This window comes from Otolemur garnettii, unplaced genomic scaffold (genome assembly GCF_000181295.1).
Source record: "Otolemur garnettii isolate 467f Iridium unplaced genomic scaffold, OtoGar3 scaffold00002, whole genome shotgun sequence".
NCBI lineage: Eukaryota > Metazoa > Chordata > Mammalia > Primates > Galagidae > Otolemur > Otolemur garnettii.
The window spans coordinates 27,642,214-27,663,345 of NW_003852397.1; the positions used below are offsets into that span (position 1 = coordinate 27,642,214).

Genomic DNA, 21,132 nt, shown 5'->3' on the forward strand with positions numbered 1-21,132 from the left:
TGGAGGTGGTGGGTTCAAACCTGGCCCTGGCCAAAAACTGCCAAAAAAAAAAAAAAAAAGTTGTTATTTGATTATACCCCCCTCTCATTCTCTTTAGTATGTCTTTCTGGGACTCTGTAGAGGCATTATGTGTTTTAGGATTTGGGTTTTGGGTTTTTTTTTTTTTTTTTTTGAGACAGAGTCTTAACTTAGTGGCATTGAAGCTCACAGTAACCTCAAACTCTTGAGGTCAAGCAATCCTCCTCAGCCTTGCCTCAGCCTTCCAAGTAGTTGGGACTACAGGTGCCACACCACAACAACACCTAGCTATTTTTAGAGATGGGGTCTGGCTCTTGCTTGGGCTGGTCTCCAACTCCAGAGCTCAAGAATGCACCCTCCTCAGCCTCCCAGAGTTCTAGGATTACAGATGTGAGCCACCATGCCCAGCATTGTGGGCACAGTGGCATTATGCCTTTACCTTATGCCATTATGGGCACCTGTGGCATTGTGCCAGACCTTTTTGTCTGTTTGTCTGTTTGTCTGTTTGTCCATATTGGTTAACCTGTCTTGTGTTTTCCATCTGCTTGTTTCTGTGCTACATTCTAAGTAATTTCATCATAACTGTCTTTTAGTTTAACAATCTTATCTTCAGTTATGTCTAATTTGCTGTTTCATTCACTTATTGTGTTTCTAATTACACAGATAATTTTTCTTTCTATTATTGTATTTGATTTGGGGAAGGATCTGGTTGGTCAGGTTCCTTTGAGTACCTGTTTTTTGCTTGCTACTGTTCTAGGAGGTGGACATAGTCTGTTATTCTTTGCCAATTCTTCTTATTAAAATAAAATTCACGTAACAGAATTTACCATGGTAGCCATTTATGTATGCATGTATGTTATGTACATATGTATGTGTGTATATGTGTATTTAGAGATAGAGCTTTGCTTTGTCTCCCAGGTTAATGTGTAGTGGTTTCATCATAGCTCATTACAGTCCCAAACTTATGGGCTAAAGCTGTCCTCCTCCGTCAGCCATCCAAAGTAGCTGGGAGTATACACCTGGCTGATTTCTTCTATTTTTAGTAGTGATAGAGTCTTGCTTTTGCTTAGGTAGGTCTCAAACACCTGACCTCAGTTGATCCTTCTGCCTCAGCCTCCCAGAGTGTTAGGATTATAGGTGTGAGCCACTACACCTGGCCCGTTAATAGCCATTTTAAAGCATATAATTCAATCGTTTTTTTTTTTTTTTTGTAGATTCTTACTGTTGTGCAGCTCACTACTATCTGATTTCAAAACATTTTCATTACCCCAGAAAGAAACCTCATACCCATTAAGCATTCATGTAGCATTCCTTCTTCTTCCAAGTCTCTGATACCACTGCTCTGCTGCTGTCACTATGGATTTGTCTGTTCTGGACATTTTATGTAAATGGATTCATACAATACGTAGCCTTTTGTGCCTGGCTTTCTTTTACTGAACATTATATTTCATCCATGTTGTAGCATGTATCAGAACTTCATTTCTTTTTATGGCTGAGTATTGTTGTTTCAATACCACATTTTGCTTATTAGTTGTTTCAACTTTTTGGCTATTACAAATAATGCTGCTGTAAACATTAATGTACACATTTGGTTTTATTATTATTATTATTTTTTTTTTTGAGACGGAGCCTCAAGCTATCCTCCTGGGTAGAGTGCCATGGCATCATGCTCACAGCAACCTCCAACTCCTGGGCTCAAGCGAGTCTCCTGCCTCAGCCTCCCAAGTAGCTGGGACTACAGGCGCCCGCCACAACGCCTGGCCATTTTTTGGTTGCAGCCATCATTGTTGTTTGGCGGGTCCGGGCTGGGGATTCGAACCCGCCACCTTAGGTGTATGTGGCTGGTGCCTTAGCCACTTGAGCCATAGGCGCCGAGCCAGTTTTTATTATTTTTTTGAGGCAGTCTCTGTTGCCTCAAGCTAGAATGCTGTGGTATCATACTCACAACGATCTAAAACTCCTGTATTCAAGTGATCCTCTTGCCTCAGCCTCTTAAGTACCTGAGACTACAGGTGCTTGCCACAACGCCCCATCTAGTTTTTCTATTTTTAATAGAGACGGGGTCTTGCTCTTGCTCAGACTTGTTTCAAACTCCTGAGCTCAAGCAATCTACCCTGCTCATTTTCCTGGAGTGCTAGGATTATAGGCATGAACCACCTCACCTGACCTTGTGTACGTCTGATCATTTTATTTCTTTAAACATTTATTAATATTTTATATTTTGCATCTGACAGTTTTCAATTGAAGCCTTTGGGTGCTTGAATCTGGTGTTTCTACATATCATATTCAGCATATATTGTTTCTAAGCTTAATGATTTAAGATAGTAAGCTCATTGCATGCTTTCTAGACAGTTTTTCTTTAACCATATGTATTTCCTGTAATGTTGCCTGGAAAACCAAATAATAAAGTAACACTCCGTAGATAGGGTTAATGTTTTTTTTCTGAAGGAGAATGAAACAGATACAGAAACAACAGGGGCACCAAGGTCCCAAGTCCGCTCCCCCACCCCTAAGTTGAATGTGTTTCTTTGGGCTGAATCCACATTCATAACCATTAGAATCTACCTTAGTGGTGTTTCTGGGTGTAGGTTGCCTTTCTCCATGGATTTCTGAAAATATTGGGACCCTTTTAAACTACAAGAGTCTCCAGGTTACTAAGAAGTGGGATTTATAAAACCTGGTATTTGGAGTGGGTGACAGGTTTAAAGGGATCTAACTGGTTTTCCTCAACACAAAACATGAAAATCTTACTTGTACTTTCCAGCTTTTTGTTCTAGTAACCAAGAGTTGGGCAAAATGTTAACCAGGGATATGATATATAAAATATTTTGGGTAAAAGTATTTGTGTCTGAAACAAATTTTGCAGATACTTTGTCTACTTGTATACACTACAAGAAACATACTGTGGCTATAAGTCATAACCATAAGCCCACTTAAGTGTCTTGTAGTGCCAGTACTGTGTGTCACTTAGCAGTAAGCATGATGCATTCTGGACTGCAGATCCAACCCTGACTCAGGAATTTGCAGGAGATGGGGTCATCTCCGCACTGATGTTAACTTGTATTTTTTTTGTAATTAATTAATTAATTCTTATTAAATCATAGCTGTGTACATAAATGCAGTCATGGGGTACAGTGTGCTGATTCTATATACAATCTGAAATATTTTCATCAAACTGGTTAACTACACTGATAAAACTTCTAGAAACTTTAAAACAAAGTTTACCTTTATAAGAATAGCTTAAATTCCCCTTTAGGAAAGAATCACTTGGTAACTGACCCAGACTTAATAGAGGCATAAGAAAAAAGGAAAGATTTCCAACTAGAGAATGGTCTCCAAATGGAGACCCTCTTGGTCATTTGGTCATCTGACCCCCTCCCTGTAGCCAGCCCATGCCACCAGCCTACTTCTGCTGTCTGTCCTGTAACAGCACTTCTGGAATAAACTGCTTGAGCATCACATGACATAAACTATTCATTTTTGGCACAGATTAAATTGAAAGGAAGTTACCCCTGGGGAAGCTGGTCACGTTAGGGCCACATGAAATCCCCAGACATACCACCATTTTACTTCTTAGTGTTCCAGCAATGTTTTTGTTAAATGTGAATTAGTACCACAGTCAGTTTTTGCCTTTAAATTATTGATATTTTCACGGACTTTGTTTACTAGAATTGTTTAAGGAATTTTAGGTAGCACAAGTTTTCTTTCAGAGCTCAGGTGTCGTTTTGTGTTCATTTGCTGTGCCCTGTTTCTCAATTACTCAAAAACATTGTGAACTAGTGTAATAGTCCCTGAAATAAGTTTGTTGCATTATATTTTTTTCCATCTCCTGTATAGTGCTGTCAAGTCTTTGTTGTTGTTGTTTTAAGGAAACCCTTCAGCCCAGAAGGGTATGTATTCTCTCAAGGACATTCCTCACTAACCTGGCATTCTCGTCTTACAGTCTGATCTTCCTTTCTAGATTTGTCCTAATATGTTTATCCTGTTCTGTCCTCACCCGTTGCCAGTCATAAGTATTGTGATGCTTGTAAACTATCACATCACAACCTGCCTTTGCTCTACTAGATGTTGCCTCTACTGAAAAGTCCTTCCCACAGTCTTAGGCTCTTTTCTGTATACTGTCCTTCAAAATGCGCCTTTGAATATATTTTCAATAAACCTTTCTTTACCATCTTTTACTACCATAAACAAACTATCTTTTTTCCATTTCCGTTGCTTGTAAATCTCTTAGGGAACCTTTTTTGGTATTAATTACAGGAATTTCTTGTTTTACTCTCCCCAATTTAGAAACTTCTTGTAGTCAAGGACCTTGTATTGCTTGTCTTTGAAGTTATCTCTGGCAGGGCAAATTGCCTTATGAGAAAAGTGTTCATTAAAAATGTGTGGAATTAGATTATGGCAATACATTTCATTTGAAATTTAGCCTGAATTCTTGAAAGGCAGCGTTTCAAAGCTTGTTTTATATCCAGCATCCAGCACACATTTGCTTTAGCAGTTTGATAACTTGTCTTAGAATTTGAGATAAATATTTGAAGTCTTTAGTTTGGTCCTTTTATTTAAGCATCAGGGAAAAATTAACAAGTTGGTTTCACAATTAATTAGGGGAATTCTTTCAATAACCTTTTTTTCATTAAAGTTATGGAAACTAAGCAGTTTTCATTTGATTAGAATCCTACTTATCAGCAGTGAGTTATTGAGTAGGAATATTTTTCTTAAAAAGATGTTAAGAACTTTTTTCTTTACAATTAGTAGAAAGTGCTATGTGTCTGCCTTATGATGAGCAATAATAAAGCAGATACAACTTCTTCCCTCCCTCAAAAATGCAGGTTCTTGTTAAACCCTTGGGAGACCGAGGATTCCTTTTTCTTCTCTCTCCTTATCAGATGGTTTCTCCATATGGTAGGTGGTCTCTGTTTAATTTTTACAATTGTTTTTTTACTTTTTAGTTAAAATACATTGCTAATAAATTTGGCTTCTGTTTTTTAGAACATCAGACTGCCAGGTCTCGAGTCCTGCATGCTTTGTTTCTATTTCAAGAACCTAGAGGCATAGTTACTTGTAAGTTCTTTGACTGTCTAAATCTAGTTACTTATAGATACCTATATGTTTATTTAAATTTTCCAGATTGGCTTGGCGCCTGTGGCAGGTTCAAATCCAGGCTGGGCCCGCCAAACAACAGTGACAGCTGCAACCAAAAAATACCCGGGCATTGTGGCTGTAGTCCCAGCTACTTGGGAGGCGGAGGCAGGAGAATCACTTGAGCCCAGGAGTTGGAGGTTGCTGTGAGCTGTGATGTCACGGCACTCCACCCAGGGGGACAGCTTGAGGCTCTGTTTCGTTAAAAAAAAAAAAAAAGAAAGAAAGAAAGAAATTTTCCAGATAACTTAATAAAACATTTTCTTTCTTAACACCATGTTTTGCAAAATACTGGGGGTATTAAAAGGTATTAATGATATGAAACACAAGTTATGTGACTTGATGTTTTTCTTTTTAAACTATAAAAAATTGATTCTTATCAGTACTCTCACTAATAAAATTTGTTTATAACTGTTCAGTGTAGCTTAGTTTATGAGGGTTTTATACGGTTATCTTAGTTCATTTTTGCATTCAAATTTTAGGGATTACAAGGTTAAATGTTAGGCCATTGAAAATTAATAAGAATTTTTGGCACTAATTTTAGAGAAAAATTTGTTATTCACCTTTTCTAAGAATGAACATTAATATTAAGGTAAAGTTCCCAAGAATGGGTTTCAGTGTTGAATTAAGAATGAATTTCTTAATTGTGGCTACTTCGTGTCTGTGTTCATGTGAAGTTAAAGTTGCTATTTTATAAGAGGAAGGAGTGACATTTCTATCATTTGTAGGACTGCTTTGCTTGGAGCTTCAAATCTTGCCCTGAGTCTTTTTTATTTTTCCTTACATTTTTCTTGCCATCATTTGAATTGCCCAGCAGCAATAGAAAATGAAGATCTTCATTGAGTGTGCGTGTTTTTAAAAATATGTTCTGTTTTAGTTTCTTAGTGACCCATTTTAGGCTCCTGGATTTACAAGGATGCTATTTCATATATTTGCTTTCTTACATAGATATATTAAGGTGCATACTCATTTGGTTCAACATTAATGTATAAATGTTGTTATACTTCTTTGGCAATACTTAGGTGTATAATTGGCTAGTTTCTTGATTGCTAACATGGTTTGCTTTTTTTTTGTTTGTTTGTTTGTTTACAGCACAAAAAGGTTCAACCAATGCAGCACCACAGGAGAGGCATGACAGCATGCCAGAGAGCATGCCAGATGTATTAAAAATAGCTCAGTTTTTACAGTTTGCTTTGATTCAGTGTCGAAAGGAATTCAAAAATATAAACACTATAAATTTTCATCATGTTGTTGAAAAGTATGTAAGTGAATTTTTTAAGCGAGGTTTTGGTTCAGGTAAACGAGAGTTTATAATGTTTCCATATGATTCAAGATTAGATGATAAAAAATTCTTATACTCAGCTCCAAAAAATAAATCCCATATTGATAATGGTTTGCATACTTACATTTTTTGTCCTGAAATGTATCAGTTACCTATTTATAAATTAAAAAAGCTATTTGAAGAAAACAGAAAACTTCAACAGTTTAGTCCACTATCAGATTATGAAGGTCAAGAAGAAGAAATGAATGGTACAAAAATGAAATTTGGAAAACGAAATAATTCAAGGGGTGAAAGCATTATGCCTGGAAAGCAAAGGTCATCTCGTTCTTTGGATTATGATAAGGACAGAGTTAAAGAATTGATTAATTTAATTCAGTGTAGGAAAAAAAATGTGGGTGGGGAGTCAGACACAGAAGACTTGAGAAGCAAAACTGTCTTGAAGAGGAAGCTTGAGGATCTACCTGAAAATATGAGAAAGCTCGCCAAAACCAGTAATTTATCTGAAAATTGCCATCTGTATGAAGGTAAAATACCAGATTACTCTTATAATTAACAACCAAAAATATATAAAATAGGTCTGTTCTTTCTTAGAGTACAGGGTCTTGCAAATTGAAGCCTGGGTGCCAAATCCAGCCTGTCTCCTGTTTTTATAAAGAAAGTTGAATTAGAATACAGCTATGCCCACCATTGATGTGTATATAGCTACTTTTATGTAATAGTGGCAAAGTTGAGACAGAGACTGAATGCCTTACAATGCCTAAAATATGCTCAGCTATTATTAATTGGAGCTTTCGTTCTTTTTATATTCCTTTATTTTTATAATTTGAGAAGTATTGCATTAGCATATTGGGATCTTTCAGGGTATTGTAAATGAAAGGAAACTTGTAAATTAGAAAATACAATTTTCTTCATGCATAAAACAAATTCTTTTTTACCTTAGGAATCCAAGAATATCTCTGGCTTTTTCTTCTTCTTCTTCTTCTTCTTTTTTTTTTTTGCTGGTTTTGTTTTAGTCATAGAAAAAGACAGAAAAGGGAGACTCTTGTCTTAAATCTGTTTGATTTAATATTGCAAGTTAGCGAAAGCATTTTTATCATGTAGATTTTTGAAGTCTTTCCATTGCTAGTCTGTAAGCATGAAATGAGTTCTTTGACATTCGGGGAGCTTTCATGTAAAATTTACGTTGTGTGTTGCTGTTGTTATTGATTATGGCAATTCTGAGTATTCCTATGTTTCTTATACTAAGCATTTTCACTTGGCTCTTTTCAAATTCAGTGTGTTTCTGTCAGATCAATGTCTTTATTACATTTTGGTCTCTTAGCAGTCTATACTTATAGCCTCACTTTTCACTTACCTGCTTTCTTTTACTTTATTCTTGTCTTCTTCAATATACTAACTGTGTGTTGTTATTTAATTAAAACGTAAAATACATTTCAACAGCCACATAACTGTTTAAGACAGTACAGATGGAAATCATAGCAATAAGTTCTGTTTGATAAGTGCTGTTCTGTGCAAAAACTATTGGTTTTTTCTTTGCCTAATCTTTTTCTTTGCAATGTTGTCATCTTTGTCCATATGCTTATCTCCTCGGTGGCTGACTTACTAATTGCATTCTTTTTGGTATTTGTTCTGAATATTGCTTATTTGCTACCAATCTCATCTTCTGTACTTGGCTTTCAAGGCTTTGTTACAGGGAGGTCATATCCAGTCATGTTTTCCACTTTTTCACATGCTCTTTAGTTAAGACTGTTCTCTTTCCTTACTTAGAGTTATGTCATGTCAGTCCTTTCTCTTTTTCCGTAAAGCATCTTTCATTTCTCTCAAGCCTTCTGTCTTTGCAGTTTGTATTTCTCTACAGCTTTCTGGCCGTTCTGCTCCTTGATGGTCTTATTTTTCAGCTTATGCTGAATTTGTGACCTGTGCTGAACCTTTTTACACTTTACTTATACATACACACTTTTGATCTGTGTCTTTAGAGTTCAACTGCTTCCTGTATGTATGAACTTATTTAGTTTCTTGAGTGGTAGGCATTATTATCCTTACTTTGCAGATGAGTAAACCATCTGAGATAAGTTAACTTTCTTAACATGGAATCCACGTTTGAACTAAGTTCTGACTGATGCCAAGGCACTATTCCTAATAAAAATGATACTTATTTTTGGTACTGTTTTAGTTCGTGTAATTTACTAATTCTTTGTATATGAAAGAATAGTTGTGGGTGAAAATCAGGCTTCATCAGTAATTAAAATGGTGGGAAAGTCATGCTAATTGTCATAGATGAAAGAAGAAATGGGGCAGGGAAAGGATATATAAGTTAATTAGAACCTAGTGACTGTCAGACTTGAGTTTCTCTGTGTTTCTCATTTATTTCTTTTTAGTCATTTTTGGTTGGATTCTAACTTTTAAAATACTCTGATCTTCATTTTTGTGGTGAATCCACTTGTTTTATAGTAGGTAATCTCCTGACTTCTACCCTAACCCTTTTAACTTTAACATTGGCTTGAGTTGTAGTTCATAAACAATGTATCCATTTTAAATACACAGTTTGATGAGTTTTGACAGCTATGTAACCATCACTCCAATATATAGAACGTTTTTATCCCCAAAACACGGTTCTGTTCCTTTGCAGTTAAACCTCCTCCCATGACTTAATCTGCTTTTTGTCTTGCTTTATAATTTTATATAATTAGAATCATACAGTATATACTCCATTGTTTCATTTTTGCTGTGGTACATTATTCCCTCCCTCAATTAGAAATCCTAATATCTACTCAGGCTTTATCTGATACCTACCCCTATCCAGATTAAAACACGTGACTTTCTGAATGTCACTTAATACAGTAGAACCTCCCTAATTGTCTGTCTACATAAGTTGACTTAATTTTCATAGATGGGCATGTACCACATTTACATTTCAATACAAGTAGGTCTTATGTCAACCACCTCCCTTTGTTGACCAGTTTGTTACAGTCTCTTGGGTGGTCAGCTTACAGAGGTCTTACTGTATGTTGGTTGTACAAATTATCTAGATTTATACCTTCTTGGAGCCATGTCTTACTATGTTTTCTCTCTCAGTGCTTTTTGTTCTTGGTGCAAGTTTAGCAGAGATTTCATCAGGATGATTCTGTATCTCTAATAACCCTAGTTTTATTATGTATTTAACTTTGTCATTCAAGGTAAGGCTTACATTTTAAGAATGTCAACCGGTGCCTTAAGGATAAAGTATAATAGTATGGAGAAGATAGAAATCAAATTAAGTCTTTTTTAAAAAGTAAATTTAAGTGTATTTTTTCCTAAGAATTGGCAAAATAGCAAGTGCAATTGTTCGGTCTACTGTGAAGCATCTGGTTCACTTTGGGATTTGGGTGGTAAAATTTAAGGTAACTATAATGTGGTTAATATAAATTTTCCATATTTGCAACCTGATACACCAGCTCATTTTTTTATTAATAGAATGCTTAAATGAAAATTAACTATATATTTTAGAATCAACTATCTTTATAAAATAAGGAATGGGTATATTTATAAAGTCTAAGCTAGTTGTTTGGTTGAGCTCATGACTATAAGTGTCTTACAATAACTAATTTTAATAAATTTGATTTTTAAAATTTTTATGCTGGCCTTCAAAGTTAACTTCAAGAAATGACTTTTTTGTCTTTTTTCTCAGAGTCACCACAGTCTATTGGCTCAGTTGGGTATGAGGCTGACTTGAGGCGGCAGCAGCAGGATTCTTGTAGCTCTGGTGTTGCTGACGTCCACAGGCTTTTTAATTGGCTTTCAGAAACGTTAGCAAGTGCGCGCCATTCTGATGCATCCCTGACAGACACAGTCAACAAAGCCTTAGGATTGAGCACTGGTGATAGCTACAGGCAAGAAGAGCTGAGGCAAAAACATGAGTATGAACTGAACTCTACCCCAGATAAGAAAGAATATGAGCAGCCTCCTTGTTCAAATATTGAAAATGAACATTTTAAGGGTACTCAAAGCCCATTGCTAGAAGTTGATACAGCATCTTTAAAGTATCCTGTGGCTATTTCTGCCAGTGACAAAGGCATTGACCATAAGCTACATTTGAAAGAAGTAAGCATATGTTTTTCTAGTTATCTTTGTTTGCTTTTGTGAGTATCTATGGAAAGAGATGATGTGGGTATGCTTTAGGGAGTAGTTTTTCCTTTCAAAAAAATAATACTTTGAGTGAAGTTACCTGTCTAGGATGGTACCTCTAAGTTATTCCCTGTTATAAAAAGATAAATGCCAAAGTAGTTGTTTCCTTCCCACTTATAGGTTTAATATGAGGTGGCCATAAAGTTTGTGGGCAATTTAAATAGTTGTAACCAAGTTACGGCCACCCTATATATTGTCTTAAGTTTACCTATTGTGTTAAAGCTAAGGGTAGGCAATCATTTGTCAGAAATGGCTTATTGGGGGTTATAGGCATATTATTTCATAAAAAATGGAATCCTCACAGTATTGGCTTTCCATTGACAGCAACAGAGAACCCAAAGGTGAGGCAGATAAGACCAAATGCTTTACCAGAGTAACAAGACAAGGTTAGGTACTTGGTATTTCTAATGCATATAGGAGTGGAAGGTGAGTGGCCATTAGGATTATTTCTGCAATGACTCTCAGCCTTACTTATTAGGGCATACAGTTTATGATATGTACTTAACTGATTTCTAGCTGAGAAGTAGCCTTAAGTCCCTTAAGAAGTGGCTGCATCTGGCTCGGCGCCTATAGCTCAACCGGCTAAGGCGCCAGCCACGTACACCTAAGGTGGTGGGTTCGAATCCCCAGCCCGGGCCCACCAGGCAACAATGACGGCTGCAACCAAAAAAAAAAAAAAAAAATAGCCAGGCGTTGTGGCGGGCGCCTGTGGTCCCAGCTACTTGGGAGGCTGGGGCAGGAGACTCGCTTGAGCCCAGGAGTTGGAGGTTGCTGTGAGCTGTAATGCCACGGCACTCTGCCCAGGGGGATAGCTTGAGGCTCTGTCTCACAAAAAAAAAAAAAAGAAGTGGCTGCATCACTGGAAACAACGCTAGGATGGCACTATTTTCCTAAAGGTTTAATTTATGCTTTCCTTCATTTTCTCTTCCCTGCAATAGAATAAAAGCCATACGTGTGTGCTTGTCTCCAGCCTTTCTCCATATAAGTTGTGGGATATTTATTTTAGGGGGGAATATGATGGCAGCAGGCTTAAATGGTAGGGCATGTAAAGTTAGGCACTGAGGAGCTTAACCTATACCATTAATATTTGCTGATGTAGTCAATATTCTAAATCAAGTCAACAGTGTGCATCAGACCTAGTTTTCTGCCCATTTTTGTAATGTTTTATTGGAACACACGTATATGCCCATTCATTTAGATATTGCCTATGGCTACTTATGCACTCTAATGGTAGAGTTGAGTATCTGGCCTACAGAACCAAAAATGTTTATTATCTGGGCACTTTAGTGTTTACCAATCCGTGTTCTAAATCAAGATCAAATTACGTTTTCATTTTGAGACTAATTATTATAACTTTACTATAGTGATTTCACTCATTTGTAATGTTTAGAATGAAGCATGTCAGTTTGCTGTGAAAAATAGTTTATTCTTGATGTTAAAGCTTATTAAAAAGAAAACTACTGAATGTGTAATTTAATTTTTAGGATCCAAATTTAATAAACATGAACAGTTTTGAAGATTGCAGTTTATGTCCCACTGTCCCATGTTCCATTGAACATGGATTCCATAGACAGCAGTCTAAGTCAGATGATGTTGAAGAGACCGAAATACATTGGAAACTAATCCCAATTACAGGTAAGAACAAGTATACTACAACTCAAGGTTTGCTTCATTTTACTGAGAGACTAGTTTCCTGAAAGTCTTCATCTTTTCTAGATTCTACTCTTGAGTCACTAAATGCTTCATCTCATTTGGCTCTGACATCTTCAGTGTCTTTATTTTGAGCAGTATAAAGTTCATCACCAAGTGTTGCTGTTCTTGGCCAGCATCAGCAAGTATCTGCAAAATGGCCTATTAAAAACAGGCTTTTAAGACATATTTACTCTCCCTATGGAGTTTAGCATGCAGACTTCTGTTGGTAGGAACTGAGTTTCTAGTAAGATGAGGTAGCTACAGAGATGATATGATGCTCTTTGGGTAAGCAAATGCTGTCTTCTCATCTTACTAGAGTCAGCTTCACATGACAAACTGTCATAAGTAGTAGTTCTTGTTGAGGTTCATCTGTTAAGAGAGAACTTTGACTTGTCAGTATTGGATTATCTTAAAGAAATTGAATCATCTTAGAGAATGGCCTGAAACAATGCAAATATACTAAGAAAACTTACTGAAACATGAGGCAAGAATAGTTTAGCAAATGTAAGATTATTATTTTTTGTAGTGTTCTAATTTCCCTGTGCTGCAAAGATATACACTCACATGAATATATACTCTTTTTTTTAAAAAATTTTTTTAGAGACAAAGTCTCACTTTGTCCCCCTCAATAAAGGGCTGTGGCGTCACAGCTCACAGCAACCTCCAGCTTTCAGCTGTCTCAGCCTCCTGAGTAGCTGGGACTACAGGCGCCCCCCACAACCCCCAGCTATTTTTTTGTTGCAGTTTGGCTGGGGCTGGGTTTGAACCTGCCACCCTCAGTATATGGGGCCAGCGCCCTACTCCCTGAGCCACAGGCATTGATTGAATATATATACTCTTAATATTCCAAGTTCTTATCATCTTTGTTAGCTAAATATTTTTGGAAATATTTCCAGGACACATCTTTTCTAGGCCCTATATCTTTATTTTATTTTACCTTTTTTTTTTGTTTTTTTGAGACAGAGCCTCAAGCTGTCCCCCTGGGTAGAGTGCCGTGGCATTACAGCTCACAGCAACCTCCAACTCCTGGGCTCAAGCTAGTCTCTTGCCTCTGCCTCCCAAGTAGCTGGGACCACAGGCGCCTGCCACAACGCCTGGCTATTTTTTGGTTGCAGCCGTCATTGTTGTTTGGCGGGTCCGGGCTGGGGATTCGAACCAGCCACCTTAGGTGTACATGGCTGGCGCCTTAGCCAGTTGAGCTATAGGCGCCGAGCCTATTTTACCTTTTAAAGGAAAAAAGAACCAAGTTTTGCTGAAAAGTAGACATGCTTATGACTTAGAACTTGCTAAGACCTCCAAGGACTTTGAGAAGAATTTTTAAAACTTGTATTTCTATGGGCTTCAGTACCATTCTCTAGGACCTTACTAGAGAGTGCAAGAGGCCTAGAAGTAATTGAAAGGGAACTGGGAGCCTTTTATGAACTGGAGACATTCATTGAGGTGGGAGAAACAAAAAATAGGGAAGTAGTTGATATGAGATGATTATTCTAACAACCTTTCTTCATTTGTGTGACACCTTTATACCTGGTGTTGAGGGCCATTTGAAGGCACAACATCGAGACATTGATACTCCATCACCAAAATGGAAAGGAAAGCATCATCCTGTTTCTGAATGACCTGCAGGGTTTTTTAGGCAAAGGAAGGGATATTTGCATTTGTTACCTACCATTTGGGGTTGTCTGAAAGGTGCATGACAGTTAACCACTGGTATCTGAAGAGTGTCTGCAAGTCTAATGGATGCCTTCCCTTAGGAGGGAGTACAAGAAGCCCCGAAGACCAGCTGGGAAAGGATGATGAGAAACAAACACCAGGTGAGGAAGCTTACTTTGCCTTTCCTCCCAATGTGCTCTTCTTCAGAATTGCTGCTTGCATTTCTGTTGCTTCATCAATAGGGCATAAATTTAAATTCTGTAATTATAGAAAATTTGAATAATGTTGTATCTGTGTTTCAGTCATTAAAGAATATGTTCCAGAAAGTTATGAATATTCATGTAGATTTAAGTTTTATATGATAAGATGATTTGGAAAACAAGAGTATTTTCTTAATCCATTTCTACAAGCTATCCTATGAGAAGTTTCTTTTAAATTTAGAAAGTACCAGTAAATTCTTGTAGGTATACTGTTCCTAATCTTGAAATTTTTAACCCATTTCTTCTAATTGTAAAGCTAGCTTATACAGATAGTTTAAATAACAGATAAACTTGGATTCCGGAAACATTCGCAGGTATTACTAGTTGTGGTAGGTGCCTAGGAGATAGTCTCCTTTGTCTGAGCTTAGGCAATTCAGCTTCTCTATAGATAGTCATAGACATTGTTTTCTTCCTTAAGAGTTTGATAGTGGTCCTTTTTTATTGTTTCCATTTTGTTACAGCCTACTCTTTTGAAAAGGAAATTTTTTTTAATTTGTAAGGAATGCTAAAATGACTTAGTAGATTTTTATAGTGATTCCTTTGAGAATTAAAAGAAACAAATTTTTTGAGTTATTTTCTGTAAGAAAATCTTTGCTTCTTCCAGTAAAAGATGATTTAAAAGAAAAAGGAACAACAGATTAGAAAAGTACACAATCTTTAGTGTACAACTTCATGAAATTTTACATAAATCTATATTTATACTTCTGTGACTATACTTAAATTGAGAATGTAGAACATTCTAGCACCCCAGAAGATTTTCTTCCACATCCTACCAGTTATACTATGACTCCCCCTGTTCCCAAAAAGTTACCACTAATGTGACTTCTTTTACCATAGATTAGTTTTTCCTATTCTTGAACTTAAAATAAGTGGAACCTATGAATGTCATCTTCTGTGTCTCGCTGTTTTATTCAACATTATGTGTCAGGGATTCATCCACGTTTTGTAATTCTTTCTCATTAGGAATAGCACATAATGCTTTAGAATGCTCCATAAGCATCTTCATTACTCTTATTTGGGTGCCATCTTCATATTTTATAAGGAAAAGGGACTATTCCCCTTTCACTTAAAAGTCAAAATACTTGTAATGTTTTAAAGACAGTAAAAAAATTTTTTTCATACATTTTGGGATATTGACATGTTATATATATTTATTTATATATATAAATATATATATATTTAAATAATTTATTGATAAAGATTTTGTTAAAATAGTAGTAAAGTTTATCTAAATGAAGTCATAAAGGGAAATTTCACACAAAATTAGGTGGTGATCTTATATATAGATAGAGAAATAGATGTTTATTATTTTGGAGACAGAGTCTCACTCTGTCACCTGGGCTAGAGTGCTAGAGTGCTGTGGTGTCAGCCTAGCTCATAGCAACCTCAAACTCAATGGGCTCAAGCAATCGTTTTTGCCTCAGTCTCCCAAGTAGCTGGGACTGTAGGTGTGTGCCACTACACACCTGGCTAATTTTTTTTATTTTTAGTAGAGACAGCATCTTGCTTTGGGTAGGTTCGTCTTGAACTCCTGACCTCAAGTGATCTTCCCACCTTGCGCCCCTAGAGTTGCTAGCATTATAGATGTGAGCCACTGTGCCCAGCCAGATTATTTCTGTTTTTAAAAGGGATTTGTTTGGTTTAGAGTTTTAAATATGGGAAATTCTCCATGTGGATTTAAATTATATTTCAGCTTAAAAATATTTCCTTTATCCGTATTGGTCTGACACTTAACTATAAATTTTGGGAGCAAGTTGTTAAAGTAAGTAGCTGGGTGTAGAGGGACATGCTTTTAGTCCCAGCTATTTAGGAGGCTGATACAGGAGGATTGCTTAAGCCCTGGAGTTTGAGGCTAGCCTGGCCAATATAGACCTTGTTTAAAAAAAAAAAAAATTCAGAACTTTTAAAATTATGGGTAGTTCTTCTTAGCCCATTTGTTTCACAAAACACCAATTTAAAACTTTATTTGAATACATCAGGTACTTGACATGGTCTATATGTAAGTCAAGAAGTACAAAAATACTTGTACTTCAGAAAGGAAGTCTAACCCTATGCACCTAGTTTCTCCCCATATATCAGCCACAGTTACCAGTTTTTTATGTACCCTTCCAGACTTTTTATGTGTTACAGATTTAAGAAAGATATTTAGGATATTAAGTATTCCTGAATTACCTTACAAAACTTTAGTTTTCTGGTTTATCATTCTCATACAGTTGTAACTTTTATCCTGGTGTATTGGATATTTTGCTCCCTTCTGACTTTCACCCACAGACCTGCTGTAGTCTTTTTACTGGGCTGACAAGTAGCCTTTGCAGTAACTAATGAGTGCAGTAGTTCATGGTAACCACTGGGATTGATAGAAAACATTACAAGCTGACTGCTACTGAGGCTGTTTCGAAAGGTTTGATGAGTGTGAGTAAAATCTTTAAAAATAGGTTTGAAAAATTTAGTAACTTTTTACAGGGTAAAATTGCATAATATGGTCTTTGAGGCACAGAGATTGTGAACTTTTTTCTTTTCCTAAAATACAATATTTTTAAAAATAAAATAAATATATTTTTTTCCTGTATTAAAAATGGAATTAGGGTTTGGTTTCAAAACACACTGTTTGAATTTAGGATTTGTGAGGGAAAAAAAGTGTGTTTTTTTTTTGTTGTTGTTTTGTTCTTTGGTGGATTGAACTAGTTTTCAAGAGTCAAAGTTTGTAGTCTCATTAAGCTAACTAAATAACCTCTTTATTCCAAATGGGTATAGCTGTCCTGATTTCTCTTGAAATTATTTACAAACAAAAGGGAAATACTGGCTGGGCATGATGGTGTGTGCCTTACAGTTCCAGCTCCTCAGGAGACCAAGGTAGGAGGATCTCTTCAGCCTAGGAGTTTGAGGCTGTAGTGAGCTATGATCATGCCACTTGCACTCCAGCCTTGGTGACACAAAGCAGGAGACCCTTTCTCTTAAAACAAACAAATAAAAAAACCCAAAGTTTTTACTCTGACTACTGAAATCTAAAGACAGTCCATATGTAGGACATATAGGAATTAGGGTTCACATCAGAATTTGAGGTTTTTATTTTACCTTTCAGTGCATAAATGTATATTGACTTTGGGGTTTTTTTTTCCACCTGATTTAAGAGTTTGTTTTTACACATACTGTCTTTTTGAATTGCTCTTACAATAATGAACTCTTCCTGTATAGGTATGAAATCACCAGAAGAACAACTGGTGTGTCTGCCACCACAAGAGGCCTTTCCTAATGACCCCCGGGTAATAAGTAGACAGAGAAGTTCTGATTACCAGTTTCCATCCTCTCCATTTGCAGACACACTAAAGGGCACCACTGAGGATGACGTGTTGACAGGTCAGGTGATGACAGTGGAGGAGCAATGTGTGCCACCAGCAGAGTCGCCTGCAGTGAGTGAAACCACAGAAAAGACAGTATTAGGAGAGTACAATCTCTTTTCTAGGAAGATAGAAGAGATTTTGAAGCAAAAGAATGTTTCATATGTCAGTGGACTTTCCACACCTATCTTTTCAACACAAGAGAAGATGAAACGGCTTTCTGAGTTTATATATTCTAAGACTTCTAAAGCTGGTGTGCAAGAGTTTGTAGATGGCTTGCATGAGAAACTAAATACTATTATTATTAAAGCATCAGCTAAGGGTGGAAATTTGCCGCCAGTCAGTCCTGGTGCAAAGATGACTTCTCTGGAAAGGCACGTCCTACCAGTATCCTCAAGTGAAGTCAACAGTAAGCATCTTGATCCACTTTGTAGTGACGCCTTGAAAGACACCAACACTAATGAGCAGCATTCCTCTTCAACTTTGAGTTTAACTGAAATAGAAGTGAGCCAGCCACATCAAGTTGCAGAGTCAGTGGTGACTTCTGATCATACTGTACCTGGTGATGGTGCCCGGGAACCAGTAGAAAAAGAAGCAACAAAACCATCCAGTGATGTAAACATTTCTGCCCAACCAGCTCTTTCAAATTTTATAAGCCAGTTAGAACCTGAAGTATTTAATAGTTTGGTTAAAATCATGAAAGATGTCCAGAAAAATACTGTGAAATTTTATATTCATGAAGAAGAAGAGAGTGTGCTTTGTAAAGAAATAAAGGTAATTAAACAAGAAGGTAATAACTGCTGTGTAAAATGTCTTACTGGTCTGACTTCTGTAAAATGGATTTTTTGTTTTTAGATGTTGGCCATAAATTTTCATTACTTAAAGTAGAACAAAAGACTAATTAAATTCAACTAAATTCAGAATCAATGATCAAACACTTTAGGATTAAGATCTTGTTTTATGTTGTCAGTTTAGAGCATTTGTATACATACTGAAAATACTTTTTAAAGACTGAATGTTTCTGGCTCAGCTCCTATAGCTCAACGGGCTAAGGCGCCAGCCATGTACACCTAAGGTGGCGGGTTCGAATCCCCAGCCTGGACCCGCCAAACAACAATGACGGCTGCAACCAAAAAATAGCCGGGTGTTGTGGCGGGCGCCTGTGGTCCCAGCTACTTGGGAGGCGGAGGCAGGAGACTCGCTTGAGCCCAGGAGTTGGAGGTTGCTGTGAGCTGTAATGCCACGGCACTCTACCCAGGGGGACAGCTTGAGGCTCTGTCTCAAAAAAAAAAAAAAAAAAAAAAAGACTGAATGTTTCTTGGGTTTTTAATGAAGAGAAGGGAAAAATACAGAGAGGTAAATGTAAGTTGCTGGTATTTATCTCATATTGGAATTTTATCAAACAAATAGAAAAATCTGCCCAGGTATGGCCTAATGATACCCTTTTTTGGCATTTCTTGGTTCCTATAGCCCTTATTGATCAAGAAATTTGATGATCCTAAAAGATTGCTCACTGTGAGGTATATTTTTTTTACCAAAGGCAGACTACCATTTCAAGTACACACATTGGGTTTAGAAAAACCTAGATATATATGCCTCTGTGTGTGTGTACAGGTATAGACATAGAAACGTAAAAATTTAGGCTCAGCGCCTGTAGCTCACGCGGCTAGGGTGCTAGCCATATATATGGGAGCTGGAGGTTCAAATCCAACCCAGGCACACCAAACAACAATGACAACTACAACCAAAAAATAGCCAGGCATTGTGGCAGGTGCCTGTAGTACCAGCTATGTGGGAAGCTGAGGCAAGAGAATCGCTTAAGCCCAAGAGTTTGAGGTTGCTGTGAGCTGTGACGCAACAGCACTCTACTCAGGGTGACAGCTTGAAGCTCTGTCTCAAAAAAATAATAACAGCAGGTATATACATGATAATACATTAGAACAGTCATACTACTGATATAATATTACTAATTAATACTAAACTAGGGTGGTTTTTTTTTCCCTTTTTTTGTAGAGACAGAGTTTTACCTTATTGCCCTCAGTAGAGTGCAGTGGTATCACAGCTCATAGCAACCTCCAACTCCTGGGCTTAGGCAATCCTCTTACCTCAGCCTCCCAAGTAGCCAGGTGACCATAGTGCCCGGTTATTTTTTTGTTGCAGTTTGGTCGGGGCTGGGTTTGAACCCACCATCCTCAGTATATGGGACCGGCACCCTACCCATTGAGCCACAGACACCGCCCTAAACTAGGGTTTTAATTTTTTATGGGATTGCCTAGAGTTTTGAAATCAATACCTGCTCCCATTTATGGAATTAATTAACCATGACTGGAGTTTTTGCCTGTTAGACGAAGTAGAGAGACTGTAAATAAGTGGTTTATAGCCCAGAGAAACTCAGAAACTCAGTACTGTTAAGCTTTTGCCAGTTTAAGGGTCTCTGAGGTCAGTACATTTTGTGGGTGTATCCCAAGACATGAAGAATATGGAAATGAAAGATGAATCTGAATACTCATTTGTGCTTTCCTTACCAGTTCCTAACAGTTTCTTGGGAAGATGAAATTCAGACTACTAGTGGTTCTTCGGTTGCATTTTTGCTGTATATGATTAGATGTAGAACTTCTCAACTTTTACTCCAAGCAGCATGATCCTAAGCATAGTACTTTGTAGAAACATAGCTCTACATTAGTGTGGGGCTAGATGAAAGAATAGGTTAGGGACCGTTTCTGGTATAAAACTACCCTGTTTTTTTAATGGTAATATATCTATATAACATTTATATTAAGGGGATAGGAAATGCATTTCCTTATAAAGAATGCTTTTAATTCATTCTGGCATAGAACAAATGATATTTCTATCATTATTTATACTGAAAAAAGACTGTTCTTTATTTTACAAATCTGATAGACGATGAGATTGTAAAAGACTGTTCTTTGTTTTACAAATCTGATAGACAATGGGATTGTAACTTTAATTTTATATCAATATCCACTGGAAATTTTCCAGCAAAAAGTATTAGAATAAAAGATTTTATGAATAGTGAAACTGATTTGTTACTGTGTGACTTAAACTGTTTTACTTAAACTGAGCTTGAATTTAAAGCTTCTTGGTGTAAAAAGATGGATTACAAATTGTCAGTAGGCCTGTCAGAGAGTAATTTACCTTTTCATTAAGTTTAAGTTAGTCTGAAATCTACCTAAAAGCATCAAAGCTTAAAGCAGAATCAGAACACAAGATGCTGCTTAGATGCTGTGGGTGTGACACTTTAGGTAGCTCTTAAAAGAGCATTGGACTCATGTATTTTGATTATGATTATGGCTATCTGAGCAGCTGTGATTAAAGAGTATTAATCTCTGGTGGTGCCTATAGCTCAGTGGGTAGGTGCCGGCCACATAACGTGGGTTCGAATCTGCCTGCCAGCTAAAACAACAATGACAACTGCAACAAAAAAAAAGTAGCCAGGTGTGTGGTGGGCACCTGTAGTCCCAGCTACTTGGGAGGCTGAGGCAAGAGGATTGCTTAAGCCCAAGAGTTTCGGGTTGCTGTGAGCTGTGACACCATGGACCTCTACCCAGGGTGACAGGTTGAGGCTCTGTCT

General features: G+C 37.0%; 1 protein-coding gene across 2 annotated transcripts in view; it reads left to right on the plus strand.

The window, feature by feature from the left end:
• Positions 1-21,132, plus strand: part of FAM208A (family with sequence similarity 208 member A) — a 56,503-nt gene that overhangs the window by 28,907 nt on the left and 6,464 nt on the right. The window contains exons 12-18 of one of the 2 annotated variants that reach the window (XM_012806159.2): positions 4,845-4,917; positions 5,005-5,076; positions 6,247-6,960; positions 10,104-10,516; positions 12,085-12,235; positions 14,044-14,103; positions 17,398-18,314. In XM_012806159.2, the coding sequence (XP_012661613.1) occupies positions 4,845-4,917; positions 5,005-5,076; positions 6,247-6,960; positions 10,104-10,516; positions 12,085-12,235; positions 14,044-14,103; positions 17,398-18,314 (2,400 nt within the window). The remainder of the gene's footprint in view (positions 1-4,844; positions 4,918-5,004; positions 5,077-6,246; positions 6,961-10,103; positions 10,517-12,084; positions 12,236-14,043; positions 14,104-17,397; positions 18,315-21,132) is intronic. The other variant, XM_023513569.1, reaches the window with a different exon arrangement.